Source organism: Callospermophilus lateralis, chromosome 14, assembly GCF_048772815.1.
Source record: "Callospermophilus lateralis isolate mCalLat2 chromosome 14, mCalLat2.hap1, whole genome shotgun sequence".
NCBI lineage: Eukaryota > Metazoa > Chordata > Mammalia > Rodentia > Sciuridae > Callospermophilus > Callospermophilus lateralis.
Window position 1 is genome coordinate 24,426,382 of NC_135318.1, and position 19,841 is coordinate 24,446,222.

The window sequence follows — 19,841 nt, forward strand, 5'->3', positions numbered from 1 at the left end:
TTGTGTGTTCTCTTAGCATGGCTATGAAGGCATGACATTTTCATAAAGAACTTTAAAACAAAGAAATGTAAGAATGTACCACATACAAACAGTTAAATTTCCAAAGTACATATTTGAGATCTTAATACTTTTATCAGGATAAACAGTAAAAATTTTCTATCCTTGAAAAACTAGTATGCTTTTCCCTTGTTATCATAATTGTCTTCTACTTCATTGAACACGTTAGATCCAATTACATTTTTATGTCATGCTAAAAAAGTAAGGAAAAGGTAATATATTTTCTTCCTGGCACTCATTTTAAAAACATCAAACTTTGTCTTATTTCAAATTCCAATAATCTGTCCCACTAATTCTGTATTCTTATTGGAGGGACGTTAACTTCACAACTAATTTATATAGTGTTGATATTTGATATGCAGTAATCCCTAGTGAATGAACTGTCTCACTGAGGCCTAATTTATTAATATCACTCACTTCTGGAATATTATATACTTGAATGATTTATTTCACCTTTTTGAAAGAAATCATACCTGTCTACTCAGTACTATAATGTGTTATTTATAGTATCCAATTTTCAATTCAAATTACTAGACATGTAAAGAAATCAGGAAGTGCCAGGCGTGGTGGTCCACGTTTGTAATCCTAATGACTCCTGAGTCAGAAGGATAACAAGGTCAAGGCCAGCCTGGGCAACTTAGTGAGACCCTATCTCAGAATAAAAAGGGATGGGGATGTAGCTCAGTGGTACAGCACCTCTGGGTTCAATCCCTAGCCCAGGAAAAAGGGAGGGAGAGAAGAAGAGAGACGGAAGGAAGGAACGAAGACCCTTACTTGAAAAAGATAGTTAATAGAAATTGAGTAGACTCGGATGTTGGGTTTAGCACTGTAAAGCACTTATTATCAATACAAAGAGTTAAAAGAAAATGTGACATTTAACAAGCAAGTATTCTCAGCAGATGATTTAAACTAAGCAATAACAATAATGAGAAGCTGGGCACAGGGGGGCATTCCTGTAATCCCAGCAGCTTGGGAGGCTGAGGCAGGAGAATCGAGCGTTCAAAGCCAATAAAATATAAAATAGGGCTGGGGAGGTGGCTTGGGTCAAGTGCCCCTGCATTCAATTCCCAGTACAACGCCACCCCCGCCAACCAAAAAAAAAAAAAAAAAAAACAATATAAGAAATCTTGGGGTTGGGAGTGTAGTTGTAGGTCAGTGGTAGCAGTGGTAGAGCACTTGATTAGTATGCATGAGGCTCTGGGTTCTATCCCTGCACTGTAAGAGGAATTGAAAATAATGAATAGTCTACAGTTGGAAAGTATGGTTACTAAAATGAAAATTGAAAATGTGCTATTTAATCCCAACAGATTGAGACTGTCTACAGAATGATTCAGTGATATTGACCCTAAGTCAACAGAAATTACTAAATCAGTTGACTCCTGTAGTGTCAGAAAGCAAATTAATGGTTGCCTTGGACCAGCGGAGCAAGTGACAGGGATAGCGTACCAGTGAACATGAGGAAACTTTCCGCTGCGATGGAAACATTTTACTTCATGATTTTTAGTGACTATTTCACTAATATATCTTAATGATATATATCTTTTTTAACTCTAAGTTGTTACTTTAATGGATGCGGTTCATTATTTGTAAACGATTATACTTCATAGTTGATTCAAAAATATTGAAAGGCTTATGCTGAAAAATAATAATCCCCTTATCTCTTTCTAGTTTTGCAGTACAAGGGATTGAACTCAGAGCCTTGCACATGCTAAGCAAGCACTTAACCACAGACCTACATCCCCAACCCTTTTTTATTTTGAGATGGGGTCTCATGTAGTTGTCTGGGCTGGCCTTGAACTTGTGATCCTCCTTTCTCATCCTCCTGAGTGTCTGGCATTACATGTGTGTACCACCACACCCAGCAACTCTGTTAGTCTTTTTATCTGAAAAAAATGCCTTCATTCTTACAACACAACACAGGCTTTTTTTTTCCCCTGGACATTTTGAACATATTTATTGCCTAATGATATTTGGTATGTTTGATGAAAAGTGTGTTGTCATTCTCAAAAAATAATGAGAAGTCTTGGGGCCGGGGGTATAATGCCAGAGCACTTGACTAGTATGCATGAGGCTCTGGGTTTGATCCCCAGCACTGCAAGAAGAATTGAAAATAATGGATAGTCTAAAGTTGGAAAGTATGGTTACTAAAATTAAAATTAAAAATTTGTTATTTAGCTATGAAATTTTTATTCATAGTCTGACTATGAAATTTCTATTTATAGTCCCAGGACTATATATTTTCTGTTTGAAGAAATTCTTCATTTTCCTTTTTTTCCCCCTCTGAAATAAATACTGTTTAGTACTACTCCAAAGAGGTCTTGCCCTCTCCCCCCGCCCCCCCAACATCTTGGCTTTTATTTAAGTTGTTCCCTTTTCTGGAATGCTATCCTGCTTCTTTGCAAGAGTCAATATCTAATTAGCTCCTTGAATGTACCTTTCAGAATGTTACATTTATGTACTGTAAAAACCTTTTGATAAACTTTATTCTCAAATTCCCTAATTTTTGAGTTGTCTTATCATTTGAATATATATTTTCTGATTATTATAAATCATATTTGTCCTCTGTTTCTTTTCTGTAGATTGAATCTGTTTTTGTAGATACAAACTATATTTCTATTTTTTGTTTTTTCTACATTTAGTATACTATACTTATTAGCCTTTTGATACATTTGTTCTTGTTTTTGTGGTACTGGAGATTGAACTCAGGGGCACTTTATCTCTGAGCTACATCCCCAGCTCTTTTTATTTTTAAATTTGAGACATGGTCTCATTAAGTTGCTGAGGCTAACCTTAAACTTGAGATCCTCCTGTCTCATCCCCTCCACCTCAAATTGCTTGGCTTACAGAGGTATGCCACTGTGCCCAACTACTTCTTAGTTTAATTAAATGGATCCCTAATCTTGAAATCTTGAGTTAGGAGTGGTTTTACTTCCTGTGGTGACTAATATAATTCTAAAAGTCCTGGACATTTATGTCTTAGAAAAACTATTCAAGATAATAAAGTGGGTATATAATGATACTCAGGATTTTCATAAATTTGATTATCATAATATAAATGAATGACTCAAAGTTGATGTAATATTAGATTTGTGTACATGGTTAAAACTGTCTCAATGCTATATATATATTCTACTTGTCTTAGAGGTCCTGATTTTAGTCCTATAGTGCCAATTAAAAATTCAGTCTTAAGGTTCGGATCCTCATTTGAAGGTATCCTGAAGGTAAGGTTTTTTAAAAATTTGAATTTTATTTAGTCTTTTTGATTTTATAACAGTTTACCTGAGATAAACTACTTGGTTCTCTAAATAAATAAGCTAATTTCTGGGGTTGGGGTTATGGCTCAGTGGTAGAGCACTCGCCTCGCAAGTACAAGGCCCTGGGTTTGATCCTCAGCACCACATAAAAATAAATAAATAAAGTAAAGGTATTGTGTCCAACTAAAGCTACAAAATAAATAAATAAATAAATAAATTTAAATAAGCTATTTCCTTATACTAGTTTAGAGTGCTTTGTTTCCTTAAACCATATTAAGGGATTTGATGACATAAAACAGGCTTTGTCTTTTCTCTTGGCCAGTCTAATTTGCTCATTGATTTAATGTTTATCTTTATAGTAAACATTGCTATTAATAAACACTGACAGTTGCTATGTAAATCTATAAAAATATTATTTAGAAGCAGTAAAATTTTAACACTATATCATAATTCATATAGTTAGTATCAAAGAACTGGTAGCCTTCTGACTTAATCAGAGGCTTTCTATAAATGTACTTCACATAAAATATTTGGTGTGTTAAAAGTCACAACTTGATACTCTTTCTTTTTTTCTTTCTTTTGGGTACTGTCCATTGAACCCAGGACCACATCCCCAGCCCTTTTTTTATATTTTATTTAGAGATAGTGTCTCACTATGTTGCATAGGGCCTGTATAAGTTACTGAGGCAGGCTTTGGACTGGCGATTCTCCTGCCTCAGCATCCTGAGCCACTGGAATTGATACTTTTTCAACATCAGTTAATTCAGAAAGTTCTTATAGTGGGCACAGGCTGAACTTTCATAGTAGTTTATAGTCATGAAAGTTTAGAACCAAAATAGTGAAGTATTATTTTTTTCTAGTGTATATCATATTTCTAATGACTTTACTGCACTTGTTTCTAAGTATTTGGGAAATTTATTTGCCTGATATCCTCTTTCTTTCCTCACAAATGAAGTTTTTTTCCTTCATAGAAATATATTTTCTTTTTTTTTTCTAATATTTTTTAGTTGTTGTGGATTTTTTAGTTGTTGTGTTATTGATTTATATGTGGTGTTGAGAATTGAACCTAGTGCCTCACATATGCCAGGCAAGGGCTCTACCACTGAGCTACAACCCCAGCCCCTTAGAAATACATTTCTTTATATAAAAAAAATTAGAATATGCATCAAAAAAAGGAAAACCTGATTAATATATTCTCATTCACCCACTGAAAATCAGGACACCTTGGTATATGTTCTGATTGAAATCTTATTTTTAAATATTTTTGAATGTAAAAAAATATTATTAGCTTTGTTTTGCAAATTTTTACTTGTCCTTATTAATACTTTTAAAATTTTTTAGCCACTATTTTCTAATGATGGCGGTTTTGCTTTTTCCTTGATAGAAAGTGGAGCTGTTCCAAAAAGAAAAGATCCCCTAACACATGCTAGTAATTCACTGCCTCGTTCAAAAACTGTTCTGAAAACTGGATCCACGGGTCTTTCTGGTCACCACAGAGCACCTAGTTGCAGTGGTTTATCCATGGTTTCTGGAGCAAGACAAGGACCTGGTCCTGCAGCTACCACTCATAAGGTATTCTAGGACAGCAACTTTAATTGCTGTGTTTTTACAAGTAGAAACTTTAATGTTATACTTGCTTAAGTTTATTATAAGTACTTTACAGAATTGATGTTTCCACAAAGTTAAACATATAATTTTTTAATCTGCAAAGGTATCTTGCTATGAAAAAACAGATCTTTTTTATCTCCCCTTTTGGACCTAATTGAACATTTTTTTTTTAATTAAGTTCACTTATCCAGCCTATTGAATTAAATTAGTGATCTATACACACACACACACACACACACACACATAAAATATGTACATTATATATATCACTTAGTTTATATTTAAAAATTAATTTATGTACATATTAACAAGGATCAAAATTATATGACTATGTTGTCTTAGGGCCTTTTTCTTTTATAATAACTAAATCTCTTGGGATAATTTCTTTGTAAACCCCCTTCATGCCAGATGTTATTCAGTAGTGAATATATTTTAACCTTGGGTGAAATATATAATTTTGGGGAGTTTTATATAATTTTTCCTATTTTAAACCTTGAATCCTGTGAATTTAAGATTAATGATAGGTTGTATTTTCACATTAAATTTTTATATCCTTTAAGGGTACTCCGAAAACAAATAGAACAAATAAGCCTTCTACCCCTACAACTGCTCCTCGTAAAAAGAAAGACTTAAAGAATTTTAGGAATGTGGACAGCAACCTTGCTAACCTTATTATGAATGAAATTGTGGACAAGTAAGTTTTATTTTCTATAGTATTTCATTTTACAGTTTCTATATTAAAGTTTTACGTATAAAATGTGTCATAAGTGAAATGGTAAATACCTTATGTGATTTACATACTAAATGTTTATGCTGGCTTTCATTTATAAATGTAGAAAATAATTTTTGCTAATTAATTCAACTGTAGTTTCATAGTTAACATAAAAATGTCTTCATAGGGGCCCAGGTTGTGGTTCAGTGTTAGAGTGCTTGCTTTGCATGCGCAAAGCTCTAGGTTTGACCCTGGCACCGCATAAAAATAAACAAAAATAATTTTGGGGAGTTTTATATCATGTCCGTCTACAACTAAAAAAAATTTAAAAAAATGTCTTTATAGAGTTTATATTTCATAATTGTAATATCTATATTTCTGTTGTGAAATTAATTGAGTTATTGTTTCTTAGTGGGACAGCTGTTAAATTTGATGATATAGCTGGTCAAGAGTTGGCAAAACAAGCCTTGCAAGAAATTGTTATTCTTCCTTCTCTGAGACCTGAGGTAAGGGCTTTATTATATTGTCATTTTCTTGTAATACCATTCATTGCTAAATCTGTTGTTGTATTACATATTTGGGCTATGCTAGAATGAATGATACATATAGGATAATCGTTGATTTAGTGTTTTTAAAAAGACATCATTAGCAACTGATGTTGGCAAGTTATTATTATAAGAGAATGAATGTGAGTGCCTAATTACAAATCCTCCCCACCACCCCCTGATTTTTTTTTTTTTTCTGGTATTGGGGATTGAACCCAGGGCATTTTGCCATTGAGCCACATCCCCAGGCCTTTTTTTTTTTTTTTTTTTTTTTTTTTTTTTTTTTGAGACAGGGTCTTGGTAAGTTGCTTCGGGCCTCACTAAGTTGCTAAGAGTGGCCTCAAACATGGGATCCTCCTGCCTCAACCTCCTGAATTGCTGGGATTACAGACATGCACCACTGCACTTGGCCTAAAGCCATTTTTAACTTTTATAGAAAAATGGATAGTATGGTATAATATTTATATGAAGGTGAAAGATTTAAAATTATGGTATAAAAATCATACTAAGAGAAGAAGTTAAGATAAAAATAATTCTTTAAGTTTGAAAAACAATCTTTAAAAAAAATTTTAAATTAAATAGATCATTAAATAGATTGGGAGAGTTAGCCAATGATGTATAAGGATCTAACCTTCCATCTCATATTTTGAGACTAATTAGGAAGGTGAGTTATTGCAATTGTTTTTCCATACTTGTACTGTTTTGGGTTTTTGCGGTTTATAGATTGCTTATTTAGTGCTCTTCCATTGGTATTACAGAAAATAAATCTGAGGATCTAATTTTTGGGATGGTTTTTCTTCTTGAGCATGCTACTGTTAAGAACTCAGTAACATCTAGTGGAAATACATAGGTACATTGTGAAGGATGCAGTTTTAAATGAATGTGCAAAGGTTGTACGGCCCTGTTTTGTTTTTTTAAAAATTTTGAAGATAGTGTCTCACTAAATAGCTTAGGGCCTCACTAAATTGCGATCTTCCTGTCTCAGCATCCCAAGCAGTGGGATTACAGGCATGTACCACCACTTCCAACTTGTAAATGACCTTTGGATATGAATTTGTTCAACCATCTCTAAGAATTATATATTGCCTATGTGTTCACTAGAGTGAAAGTAGAGAGAAGTAAGTGAGGTGGGAAAGGTTCAAGACCAAAATGGCATATTAGAAGAAACCTCAGTGGTACATATACACAATGGAATATTACTCAGCTGTAACAAAGAATGAAATTGAGGCTGGATAGAACTGGAGACTATTATACTAAGTGAAATAGCCAATCTCAAAAAACCAAAGGCCATGTTCTCTCTGATATACAGATGTTGACTCACAATAAGGGTGGGGGTGTTCACTGGATTGGACAGGGTGGAGTCGGGGGAAGTTCAAGACCTGTCTCAGCAATTTAGTGAGGCCCTAAGCTATTTAGCCAGACCCTCTCTTAGACACTGAAAAGGGCTGGGTTAATGGTTCTAGTATTGCTTTGTTTCATATAAGTCTGACTTCATAACCTCAATCGTCCTCAGTAGCTGAGATTGTAGGTATGCATTAGTTTAGCAGGTTTTTGTTTTGTTTTGTTTTGGTAATTTCCAAAATTTGGAAACAACCAAAATCACTGTCAGTATGCAAATGGTTTATAGACTGTGGTATATCCATATAATGAAATATTCAACAATTAAATATTATTCAAATGAGCTACCAAGCCACAAAAGACATAGAACCTTATTTAATGCATATTAGTAAATGAAAGAAGTTAATATGAAAAGGCTACATTTTGTATGATTGCATCTATTTGATACTCTGTAAAAGGCAAAACCATGATTGAGGATTCATGGAGAAGTAAGGAAGAATAAATAAGTGAACCACCAGGCATTTTATGGCAGTAAAACTATTTTGTATGATTCTTTAATGATGGTGTATGTTTGTCAAAACCATAGAATGGAACTGGGGCTGTGGCTCAGCAGTAGAGCGCTTGCCTAGCATGTGTGAGGCCCTGGGTTTGATCCTCAGCACCACATAAAAATAAAGGCACTGTGTCCATCTACAACTACAAAAAGATAAGAATTAAAAAAAAAAAAAAAACATAGAATGTACCACATTAAGAGTGAATCCTTGGTCAGGTATGGTGGTGGACACCTATAATCCCAGGTCTCAGGAGGCTGAGGCAGGAGGATCAAGAGTTCAAAGCCAGCCTCAGCAAAGGTGAGGTGCTAAGCAACTCAGTGAAACCTGTCTCTAAATGAAATACAAAATAGGGCTGGGGATGTGTCTCAAAGTGGTTTGAGTTCAATCCCCATTACCAAAAAATAAAAAAATGAACCCTAATGTAAACTGTAGTCTTTAGTTAATAATAATGTATCAGAGTTGTTTCATTAGTTGTAACAAATATGCCACACTAATACAAGATCTTAATGTAGGAGAAATGGGGAATAAGGGAGTATTGTGAGAACCTTGTATTTTCTACTAACCTAAAACTACTGAAAAACTGTTTTTTAAAAAACTGAATATCAGTCATTTCTTATGATTTAACTTAAAAGTACAGTCATCTGCCTTTGTGGGTGATTCGTTCCAGATACCAAAATCTATGGATATTCAAGTCCCTTGTATAAAATTTGTACCTAACGTAGTACACATGTCCTCCTGTATGTTTTAAATCATGTCTAGATTACTTGTAATTTATATGTTATAATGTATATGCTATGCAATTAATATTATACTTTATTGCTTAGGAAATAATGATGATGAAAACATCTGTACATGCTCCATACAGATCCAGGTTTTTTAAAAAAATACTTAAGCAGGGCAAAGTGGCGCATGCCTGTAATCTCAGTGGTTAGGGAAGCTGAGGCAGGAGAATCATGAATTCAAAACCAGCCTCAGCAACTTAGCGGGACCCTAAGCAACTCGGCAAGATGGATCCTGTCTCTAAATAAAATATCAAAAAGGGCTGGGGGGCTGGCGTTGTGGCTCAGTGGTAGCACGCTGGCCTAGCAAGCATGAGGTCCTGGGTTCGATCCTCAGCACAACATTAAAAAAAAAAAAAAAAAAAAGGTATTGTGTCCAACTAAACTGAAAAATAAAATATTTTTTTAAAAAAAGGGTTGGGGTTGTGCTCAGTGGTTAAGGACCCTGGGTTCAATTCCCGGTACCTAAAAAATAAATATTTTAAATTCACAGTTGGTTGAATCCGTGGATGCCAACATTTCATACACTCTCAGTATGAAGTGTTTTCAGTGTAATGTTTTGCCCTTGACTCCTGCCATCCCTAGTCTGGAGATGATTGATGTTTTTTTTTTTTTTGGACTGGAGATTGAACCTATGGGTGCTTTACCACTGAGCCACATCTCCAGTCCTTTTGATCTGTTATTTTGAGACAGGGTCTTGCTAAGTTGCTGATGGTCTTGCCAGGTTGCTGGCCTCTGACTTGCAATCCTCCTGTCTCAGCCTCCCATGTCACTGGAATTATATTATACACCCTGGTTGGAGATACTTGATTTAATTTAAAACTCCTGCTTCCTTTGATTGTTGTTGGTACTTGCCTGACTACCCTTGGTAGAAAGCAGGAACATGGGTTCAATTGCTCCACTTACTAATTTTGACTCAGTTCTTCTGGTTTTGGCCATCTATCTTCCTTCCTACTGCTTTCTGTGGTCTGATGCCTCCAGTTGTTGAGCTTTAGGGTTTTGTGTTCACTTCAGCTTATTTCTTGTTTCTAGGTGTCCTTTCATACACCAGTATTTAGGTTTTATCTCATTAATCTCTGCTAAATAATATACCACACTTTATCAGTTCTCAGTCTTGCAAAAATTTGTTGTCTCCTATCTTTTAGTTTTATTTATTTATTTCCTTCCTTCATTCCTTGGGACACTGTACCATTGAGCTACATTCCCAGCCCACCTCCCCTTTTAATTTTGAAACGGTCTCTCTCACTCAATTGCTGAGGTTAGCCTTGAACTTGGAATCTTCCTGCCTCAGTCTCCAGAGTAGCTGTGGTTTTAGGTGTACACCACCAGGCCTGTCTTTTCTTCTTTTTTCCCACAGAGCTAGGAATTGAACCCAAATTCCCACACATACTAGGTACATGGTTTACTACTGAGCCACACCCCCAGCTCTCTTTCCTGTTTCTGTTTGGAAGATTTATGACTTACTTATTATATATTTATTTATTATTTGGTGGAATTTCTAAGTAAAGAGACATGCCATGTTCAGTTTCTTATTTAACCAGGCTGTTTTTATTTTGGTCACTGATGACTTTTTTTTTTTATTATTTTTTCTAGTTGTTGATAGACTTTTATTTCATTCATTTATATGCAGTGCCGAGAATTGAACCCAGTGCCTCACACTTGCCAAGCAAGTGCACTATTGTTGAGCCACAGTCCCAGCCCCTGATGATTTGATTTTATTTATTTATTTATTTCTGTTTTAAATTATACTAACTTACTGATTTTGTGTCCCTTTAAAGCCTTGGGTATTTCTGTTTGGGATACATTTTAGATGTTGTAAAAAATTGTCTTCAGAATCATAGTTGTGAACTAATACACATTTTTAAAGTTGTTCACAGGGCTTAGAGCTCCTGCCAGAGGATTACTACTCTTTGGTCCACCTGGAAATGGGAAGACAATGCTGGTAAGAAAATTTTTCAAAGAACTGAGTAATCTATTGAAATATTAAGGATAATATAAGTTTATTATTCCTGAGTCTGCTATGAATTCCTTTTTGCTATGATATCTTCTCTTTAAATTTTTAAACTAGTTTTCAAAGCAGAAATAAATGGAAAACTATTTTATCCTCAGTAATGTTTGTGGCATTTTAGAATAGCTTAACTTAGTGTATTAAGTATCTCTCTAACCCCCTTTTTTTTTTTTAACTGTCTAAACAACTTAAATAATCAGTATGTTTTAGTTAGTTTGATTGTTTATTTCCATTTCGTTTACCAATAGGTTTTACCAGTATCTGGATACCTCTTTCTTCTGCATCACTTTTCTAGATGGAAAAGACAAATAAGGAAATAGTAACTTTTCCCTTAGCTATTTGTGTTTTCACCAAAGAAGAGAACAGCATCCCCCACTACCACAACCATGCTATGTATTCCCTCTTAGAAAAGAAGAGTGGGAAGAGACACAGTTCTTTCCAGAGCTTTTCCTTTTAGCTGAGAAGGAAGCATTTTTATTGCCATATGTTGGAAATTGTGTCATACCCTATGTTTTTAGAGAATCTGTTCCAGCACTTAAATTGATCAAATGTGGCTATGTTTTTAAAGTAAGATACTGAATTAATGTATTTGTTCTTCTGATTTTTTAAAGGCTAAAGCAGTAGCTGCAGAATCTAATGCAACCTTTTTTAATATAAGTGCTGCAAGTTTAACTTCAAAATATGTGAGTGTTCTTTTGCTGGTATTGTCATGTTTGTAAGTTAACGTCCAAATGTTACTGTTAAGTATAAATGATAATAATATTTTACAAAATATTTTTCTATGAATCTTTTAATCTATATATGATGAATGGTAGTCTTCAAGGTAGAAAGTTGGTATGCAGTGTTAGGGTTCTTTAAAATTAGAGTCGTGTTTCAAATACCGTAGTACTTTGCTAGGGCTGCATAACAAAGTACCATGAACTGGCTGACTTAAACATCGGAAGTGTATTGCCTTATAGATTTAGATTTAGGAGGCTGGCAGTCCAAGATCAAAGTGTGGGCAGAGGTACTTTATTCTGAGGACTATGAGGGAGAATGTGTTAACATGCCTTTCTACTAGCTTCTGGTATGTTGCTGGCAATCTTTGGCATTTCTTGGCTTGTGGATTCATTACTTTTTGGCAGGAGAGAGGGAGAGTACTGGCAGTTGAATCCAGGGATGCTCTCCCACTGAGCTATATACCCAACCATTGTTATTTATATTTTTATTTTTATGTATTTAAAAAAATTCTTTTAGTTGTTAATAGACCTTTATTTTATTTATTTATGTGCGGTGCTGAGTATTGAACCCAGGGCCTCACACATGCCAGGCAAGTGCACTACCGCTGAGCCACAGCCCCAGCCCCTTCAGTTTTTATTTTGATACAGGGTCTTGCTAATTGCCCAGACTACCCTCAAACTTGCAATCCTCTTGCCTCAGCCTCTTGATTCACTTGGAATATAGGCATGCCCCACCATGCCTGACTAGATGCATCCCTTTCTTTATTTTCTTTCTCTGTACTCAAATTTCTACTTTCTTCTTTTATTTATTTATTTTTTTTAGTTGTAGATGGACACAATATCTTTTTTTTTATTTATTAATTTTTTTGTGTGGTGCTGAGGATCAAACCCGGGGCCTCAGGCATGCAAGGCAAGCATTCTACCACTGAACTGCAACCCCAGCCATAAAATTGTAGATGGATACAATATCTTTATATATATATACATATATATATATATATATATATATATGTGTGTGTGTGTGTGTGTGTGTGTGTGTGTGTGTGTATATATATATATATTTTTTTTTTTTTTTTTTTTTTTAAATGTGATGCTGAGGATCGAACCTAGTGCCTCAGGCATGTGAGGCATGTGCCCTACCACTGAGCCACAACTCCTTAAATTTCTACTTTGTATGAGGATATAGTCATTCAGAATTTGGTTCTGCTCCTAATGACCTCAACCCAACTTGGTCATCTAGAAAGACCCTATTTCCAAATAAGGTCAACTTTTATAGGTACTGAGGATAGGACTTCAGCATGGTTTGGGAGAACACAGTTCAAACCATAACTTATACCATCACTTTATACTTAAACTTCAAGTGACTATCTTAGGGAATCTCACACTACCAGGTGTGAGAAGAAATGGGCTAATGAACTAAACTGAGTATTTCTAGTTTTCTGATTTTGAACTAAAATATAACACAATATTTTCCATGTTTTTAAATCATTATTGTTTTACCCTATGATTTAGATTTCTTTTTCATTTCACTTTTTTTTTTTTAATCTTTTTGTTGTTGCTCTTTTTAGATATACTTGACATCCATTTACTGTCCACTGATCCTATAGTGATGTTCAAAGAAGAGCTCAGTTCATTTTTGGGGAGTGCAGTCATAAATACAGGGCATAGCAAGAATAATTTTTCTCGTGTATAGAACCAGTGTATTGCAAAACTGTGAAGTAGATAGTCTATCAAAGCCTATACTGCTTTGTCTTTCTCTCCCCTTCCCTTCCTTTTCTGTTTGGTACCCAGTGACATACTAGTCTCTGATCCTCATCAAAATCTTTGTGGTTGAAAGTATTTTGACAAACTTACTTAAATATAAATCTTTGATGAAAAAACATTACCTATAAGATTCTGGGGGCTGGGGATGTGGCTCAAGCAGTAGTGCACTCTCCTGGCATGCTTGGGGCGCTGGTTTGATCCTCAGCACCACATAAAAATAAAATAAGATGTTGTGTCCACTGAAAACTAAAAAAATAAATATTAAAAAATTCTCTCTCTCTCTCTCTCTCTCTCTCTCTCTCATATCTCTGGGATGTTGCCATTTGATTATTCATATTTTTTTCAAGTCTGTTTTCTTTCATCTTCATGATTTGTGAAACAATTTAAAGTCCTTGATCTTATCCCCTAATCTGATAATTATCCCATGGCAAGGTTGTTTTTAGGAAGGTTGAAATGTCTAGACCATAATTTGGCCAGTTATACCCAATACATTTTTTTCTTATGTCCAACTGAAATATGTATTTTCTAATTTTTGTAAAGTGGATTAGAGCAGTGGCACACACCTATAATCTCAGTGGCTCAGGAGGCTGAGGCAGGAAGATCATGAGTTCAAAGCCAGCCTCAGCAACTTAGTGAGATCCTAAGCAACTCAGGGAGACCCTGTCTCTAAATAAAATACAATAAACGGGCTGGGGCTGTAGCTCAGTGGCAGAGCACTTGCCTTGCACATGTAAGGCACTGGGTTCAATCCTCAGCACCACATTAAAAAATAAATAAATAAAGGCTTGCTGTTCATCTACAACTACAAAAAAAATTAAATTAAAAATACAATTGAAAAGGGCTGAGGATGTGGCTTTATGGTTAAGTGGCTCTGGGTTCAATCCCCAGTAACCCCCCCCAAAAAAATTATAAAATGGATGTAACAAAAATCTTTTCTTTTGTGAAACAGCCTTTTATACATAAAGCAATTTAGTGTTACATCTGCTTTTTTTCCTCTCTTATCTTAGTTATCTTCTTATGGTCTCATACTAGTTTGTCAGTATGCTTAGGGTGTAAGAAAAGCTGAATATTTTACCTCAGACAGGATCTCAGATTTCAAGACTTGGAGTCATTTCTTGTTGTGTACCTTCTGTTTCTTATGATATATCTTGAGAACATTTTTTGCAGAAACTTCCTCATAATTGTGGGCATTTATGTTATTAAACTAGATGTTTTTCTACAAAAACCAGTTACATATGTATCTTAATATGCTAAATTTTTATTTAACCTTGTTTATTGAATACATGTAGGGAAGTGTTTTTATACTATAAATATACAGCTCAGTGAATTGTCACAAAGTAAACATTTTCAGAATCACTATATTGGTCAAGAAGTAGAATGCTGGAGGCTGAGGCAGGAGAATCACAAGTATGAAGCTAACCTAGGTAACTTAGTGAGATTTTATCTCAAAATAAAAAATAAAAAGGGCTAGGGGTGTAATTCAGTGGTAAATCACCCCTGGATTCGATTCAATACAGAAATAAATAAATAAGGAAGGAAGGTATTTAAGTAGGACAGAGAACTTAGCAATTAGGTAAACAGTCTCTTCTAAAATTATAAGGTACAGTTCAGTTACACACACTAGTACTCCTAGTTCCTTGTACCATATCTTTAGTTGTAAGGAAGAGAAATTAAAGTACTGAGTTCTAGATTGTCGATAATGAAATTTAAAGAACTGGAATAATGTTGCATTTTATTTGTTTAACAATACATATGCTTTGTTTTAGGTGGGGGAAGGTGAGAAATTGGTGAGAGCTCTTTTTGCGGTGGCTCGAGAACTTCAGCCTTCTATAATTTTCATAGGTGAGATTGTTTTCCAACTAAATTATTTAAATACTTGTGATATTCCCCTTTCCAAATATGAGAGGTATAATAGAAAAGATTATTTAGAAGGAAAAAGTTTTAAAGAACGGTGATGTTGAAGACTACGTATTGAATTCAGTAGAACACACTATGTTAATAACTTAAGTATGATCTAGATTTGTAAATGATCACATATATTGGCCTTTTATTAAAGTATTCTCCTTGTATTTCCCCTAGATGAAGTTGATAGCCTTTTATGTGAAAGAAGAGAAGGGGAGCATGATGCTAGTAGACGTCTAAAAACTGAATTTCTAATAGAATTTGATGGTGTAAGTATATATGATTATTGTTGGTAACAGAGTTTGAACCCAGGGGTGCTTAACCACTGACCCACATCCCCAGTCCTTTTATTTTTTATTTGGAGACAGGGTCTTGCTACATTGCTAAGAGCCTTGGCCTCCCGAGCTGCTGGGATTATAGGGCACCACACATGGCTATGATTTTTTTCTTTTCTTTTTTCTTTTTTTTGATACTGGGGACTGAACTCAGGGGTACTCGACCACTGAGCCCTGTTTTGTATTTTATTTAGAGACAGGGTCTCACTGAATTGCTTAGCTTGGCTGGCTTTGAGCTTGCAGTCTTCCTGCCTTAGTCTGCCAAGCCACTGGGATTACAGGCATGTGCCATTGTGCCAGGCAGCTATGATATTTTTAATGTGGCAGAGTTTTTTTGTGTGTGTATACCTATTAAATTATCCCAATTAGAAATATGTATGTATTTTTCTTTTTCATTACTTTATTTAAAAGTACTGAAAAACTTTTTTTTGGGGTTGTAGGTACAGTCTGCTGGAGATGACAGAGTACTTGTAATGGGTGCCACTAACAGGCCACAAGAACTTGATGAGGCTGTTCTCAGGTAGAGATATTGATGTGGAAACACATATGTTTATGACATATATTTACTCATGTGTTTATCTCATATTTCTTATTTCATTACTCTTGGTTTTAAGACTAAATTTTATTTTCCTTCCTATGCTACCTCCTGGCCTCTTGTTATCAATTAAGTAAGGAGTTTGTGGTCATGTATGGGATAATATGAGGAGAACTAGTCTTCACTTTATGGTTTTAGGCAAATTGCTTAATTCTTTTGGATGGCATTAAATTATCTTTAAATTCCAAAACTGATTCTTGCTGGGCTTCATGATTATAGCAGGATTCATGAGAACTGTCTAGTATGTTTGAACAAATTTATTCCCCTCCTACTGGAAAGACAGTTTGACTCAGCATAAAATTCTTAGACCTGCTTTTTGTTTTCCAAATAATTTATAACATTGCTCCATTGTTTTTAGGATTGGATGTCACAGTGTAAAAGTCTACATAGATTCATTTCTTTCACACTTATAGATTAACTTGATTTTTTTTTTCTTTGTACTAGATAGAATTCTCAACCATTTAAGTTTAATTGGTCTCTGTTAATTATTTGTGGGATTCATTGTTTCTTTAAATTTATAGTTTGGAACTTCCCTTTTTTTGAAATTTATTTTAAATACTATATTTAACTTTTTTTCCTAATAATTTTTTTTGGGTGTTTTTTTTTCTGTTTTTGCATGTAAATTATGTATTATGTTGCATCTCTTTGTCTCTGTATCTGTAATTTATTTTTGTTCCTTTTAAACTTTTTTTGTTTTGTTCTATTCTGTTTCCCCAAGTCTGTTGCCTTTATTTCTTACTGAGTTAGTCTTTATTCTCCATCCTGCTACTACTTTTATAACTTGTTATAACCTATTCTGTGGTGATTTCTTTTTTCTTTGCATTCCTGATCTACCCTATTTTGCATCTTGTTTTTTCTTATTTCTTTGAGCCTTTGTATCCATTTTCTTAAACTCTTGTTTAAAAAAAAAAACACAACTTTTTTTTATTAAATTATTTCATTCTATGAAAAGATATTTGGTCATAATTTTAATTTGCTGTGTGACAGAATCTTATGCATGTTCTTCATTTTATCTACTTTGTTTATTGTAGGATTTCTCCTCTTCTTTTTTAAGTGAACCCTGTGACTTTTCCATTTTGCTTATTATTTTTCTTTGGATAAGAGGAGTTTTCTTAGAAAACCTACTTTTCTAAGGATATTGTTGGGTGAGGGCTAGAGAAGTAAGAGTTATCTTGAGCTGTCCCATGTATACTCTGAGCTAGCAGGCAGTCACAGTGAAGCCCTAACTGATGATGAAGGGTATGTGTGTATAAATAAGAGATAGAGTTGATTTATTCTTCTTCAACTAAATAATATTGATGACAACAAAACAGCTTGTCATCCAGCCAAAGTGGTTAGTGCCTTCTTACAGAGGTAATGTGTCTTTCAATTTCTTTGTACAGTCTTTCCTTACATTCTTGTGTTATCAGTTCTCATGGTCTGCAGAGGTAGCCGAACATGCTTACTTAAATAATAGGGAGTGGTTTTATTCCCTTCACAGTATGATGTCTCTGTTTTCATTGAAAACTTGATGTTTGGGGCTGGGATTGTGGCTCAGCGGTAGAGGGCTTACCTAACACGGGCGGGACCTGGGTTTGACCCTCAGCACCACATAAAAAAAAATAAAGGCAGTGTGTTGTGTCCATCTACACCTAAAAAATAAATATTAAAAAAAAAAAAAGAAAAGAAAACTTGATGTTTGGACAGTTATGTCCATTATCTGCAATAGTAGATCCTCTGTGTATCTTCCTTTGTTAGTGTAATTTTTACCACTACAGTAGCACTTCATATCTTTTACTTTCATAACTGTTAACCTAGAATGATGATGATGAAGTTTACATTCTTCTTTCTGTAATCTTTTTGTGTGTGTGTGTGTGTGTTTGTTTTGGTACCTGGGATTGAACTCTGGGGCACTCGACCACTGAGCCACATCCCCAGTTGCATTTTGTATTTTATTTAGAGACAGGGTCTCACTGAGTTGCTAAGTGCCTCACTGTTGTGAACTTGAAATCCTCCTTCCTCAGCCTCCTTGCCACTGGGATTACAGGCGTGTGCCACCACTCCCAGCTGTTGTTTGTTATTATTATTATTGTGCATTATTACCATTAAAAACATACATCTAAATGAATGGCTGACTTAGCCATTTATTTTTTAAGATTTTTTTTAGTTGTAGTTGGACACAATACTTTTATTTATTTATTTTTATGTGGTGCTGAGGATCGAACCCAGCGCCTCGAATGTACTAGGCAAGTGCTCTACCACTGAGTCACCGCTCCAGCCCCTTAGCCATTTATTGATTAAAGATTTTTAAACATTAACCAGAGGATTTTTTAGGGATTGAACCCAGAGGCAGTCTACCCTTTTTATTTTTATTCCCATCCCTTTTTATTTTTGAGTCAGGATCTTTCTGAGTTGCCAAGGCCAATTCTCATTTTTCAGCCTCCCAGGTTGCTGGATTTATAAGGCATGTGCCATTGAGCCTAGCTAACCAGAGTGGTGTGGTTTTTAAAAAAAAAAAACTAAAAATATCTTTTTATATTGGTAACTACTATTATGTGTTCAGTTACTTTCACTATTGAAGCCTTTTCCTGTCATTTTTTCCCTGAACTGAGTTACCTTTAAATTCAAAATACTTGAATTTTTTTTTGTTTTTGTTTTTTTAGGCGTTTCATCAAACGGGTATATGTGTCTTTACCAAATGAAGAGGTATGTATCCGAACTTCTTTTTATTAGTATAAACAAAAACTACCATCTTGATAATATTGAGTTTTCCAGTCCATGGTATAGCTACTTTGTAACAGTTTGGTAGTTAATTCAGTTTCCTTTCCCATTACTTTTCCTGTTCCTTTGTTTGTCCTTCCTTCCTTCCTTCCTTCCTTCCTTCCTTCCATCTACCTACCTACCTTTTTCTTTATTTTTTGTTTATTTATTTATTTTTAGTTGTAGTTGGACACAATACCTTTATTTTATTTATTTATTTTTATTGTGTTGAGGATCAAACCAAGCACTTTGTGCGCGCTAGGCAAGAACTCTACCACTTAACTAGTATGCCTGGGTTTGATCTCCAGTACTGCCCCCTCCCCCGCAAAAAAAATACCCAAGAGAAGTGGAAACATTCACACAAAGAAATGTGAACAGGAATTATTATAGCAGCTTTGCCATGTTAATAAAAGTCAAAAACTGCTCATCAGTTGTTAAATGGATAAGCAAATGTAGTGTATACACACTGACAATAAAGGGAATTAGCCATATATGCTACATACAATAATGTGAATGAAACTCAAAAACATTATGTTAAATGAAAGAAACCACATGCAAACAATTTCATATTATATGATTCCATTTATATGACACATCCAGAAAAGTAAAATTTCTAGAAACATAAAAGCAAATCAGTGATTTACTAGGACAAGGGATAGATAAGAATGGGGATTAATTACAAACAGCCATGAGTGAACTTTTTGGGGTGATAGAAATGTTCTGGACTGTGTTATTGTGATGATTGTGCAACCCTGTAAATTTCTTATGTCATTGATTATATAAAAATTTATGGTATATAAATTCATACTTACATAAAACCGTTTTTAAAAAATTATGGGCATGGGGCTGGGTTTGCATCTCAGCGGTAGAATGCTTGCCTAGCATGTGTGTTGCAATGGGTTTGATCCTCAGCACCACATAAAAGTAAATAA

General features: G+C 34.6%; 1 protein-coding gene across 4 annotated transcripts in view; it reads left to right on the plus strand.

Annotated features, from left to right (window-relative positions):
* Positions 1-19,841, plus strand: part of Spast (spastin) — a 56,829-nt gene that overhangs the window by 23,814 nt on the left and 13,174 nt on the right. For all 4 annotated transcript variants that reach the window (XM_076833129.2, XM_076833127.2, XM_076833128.2 and 1 more), the window contains 9 exons: positions 4,696-4,883; positions 5,480-5,613; positions 6,044-6,137; positions 10,715-10,789; positions 11,467-11,538; positions 15,105-15,180; positions 15,418-15,509; positions 16,016-16,095; positions 18,813-18,855. In XM_076833129.2, the coding sequence (XP_076689244.1) occupies positions 4,696-4,883; positions 5,480-5,613; positions 6,044-6,137; positions 10,715-10,789; positions 11,467-11,538; positions 15,105-15,180; positions 15,418-15,509; positions 16,016-16,095; positions 18,813-18,855 (854 nt within the window). The remainder of the gene's footprint in view (positions 1-4,695; positions 4,884-5,479; positions 5,614-6,043; positions 6,138-10,714; positions 10,790-11,466; positions 11,539-15,104; positions 15,181-15,417; positions 15,510-16,015; positions 16,096-18,812; positions 18,856-19,841) is intronic.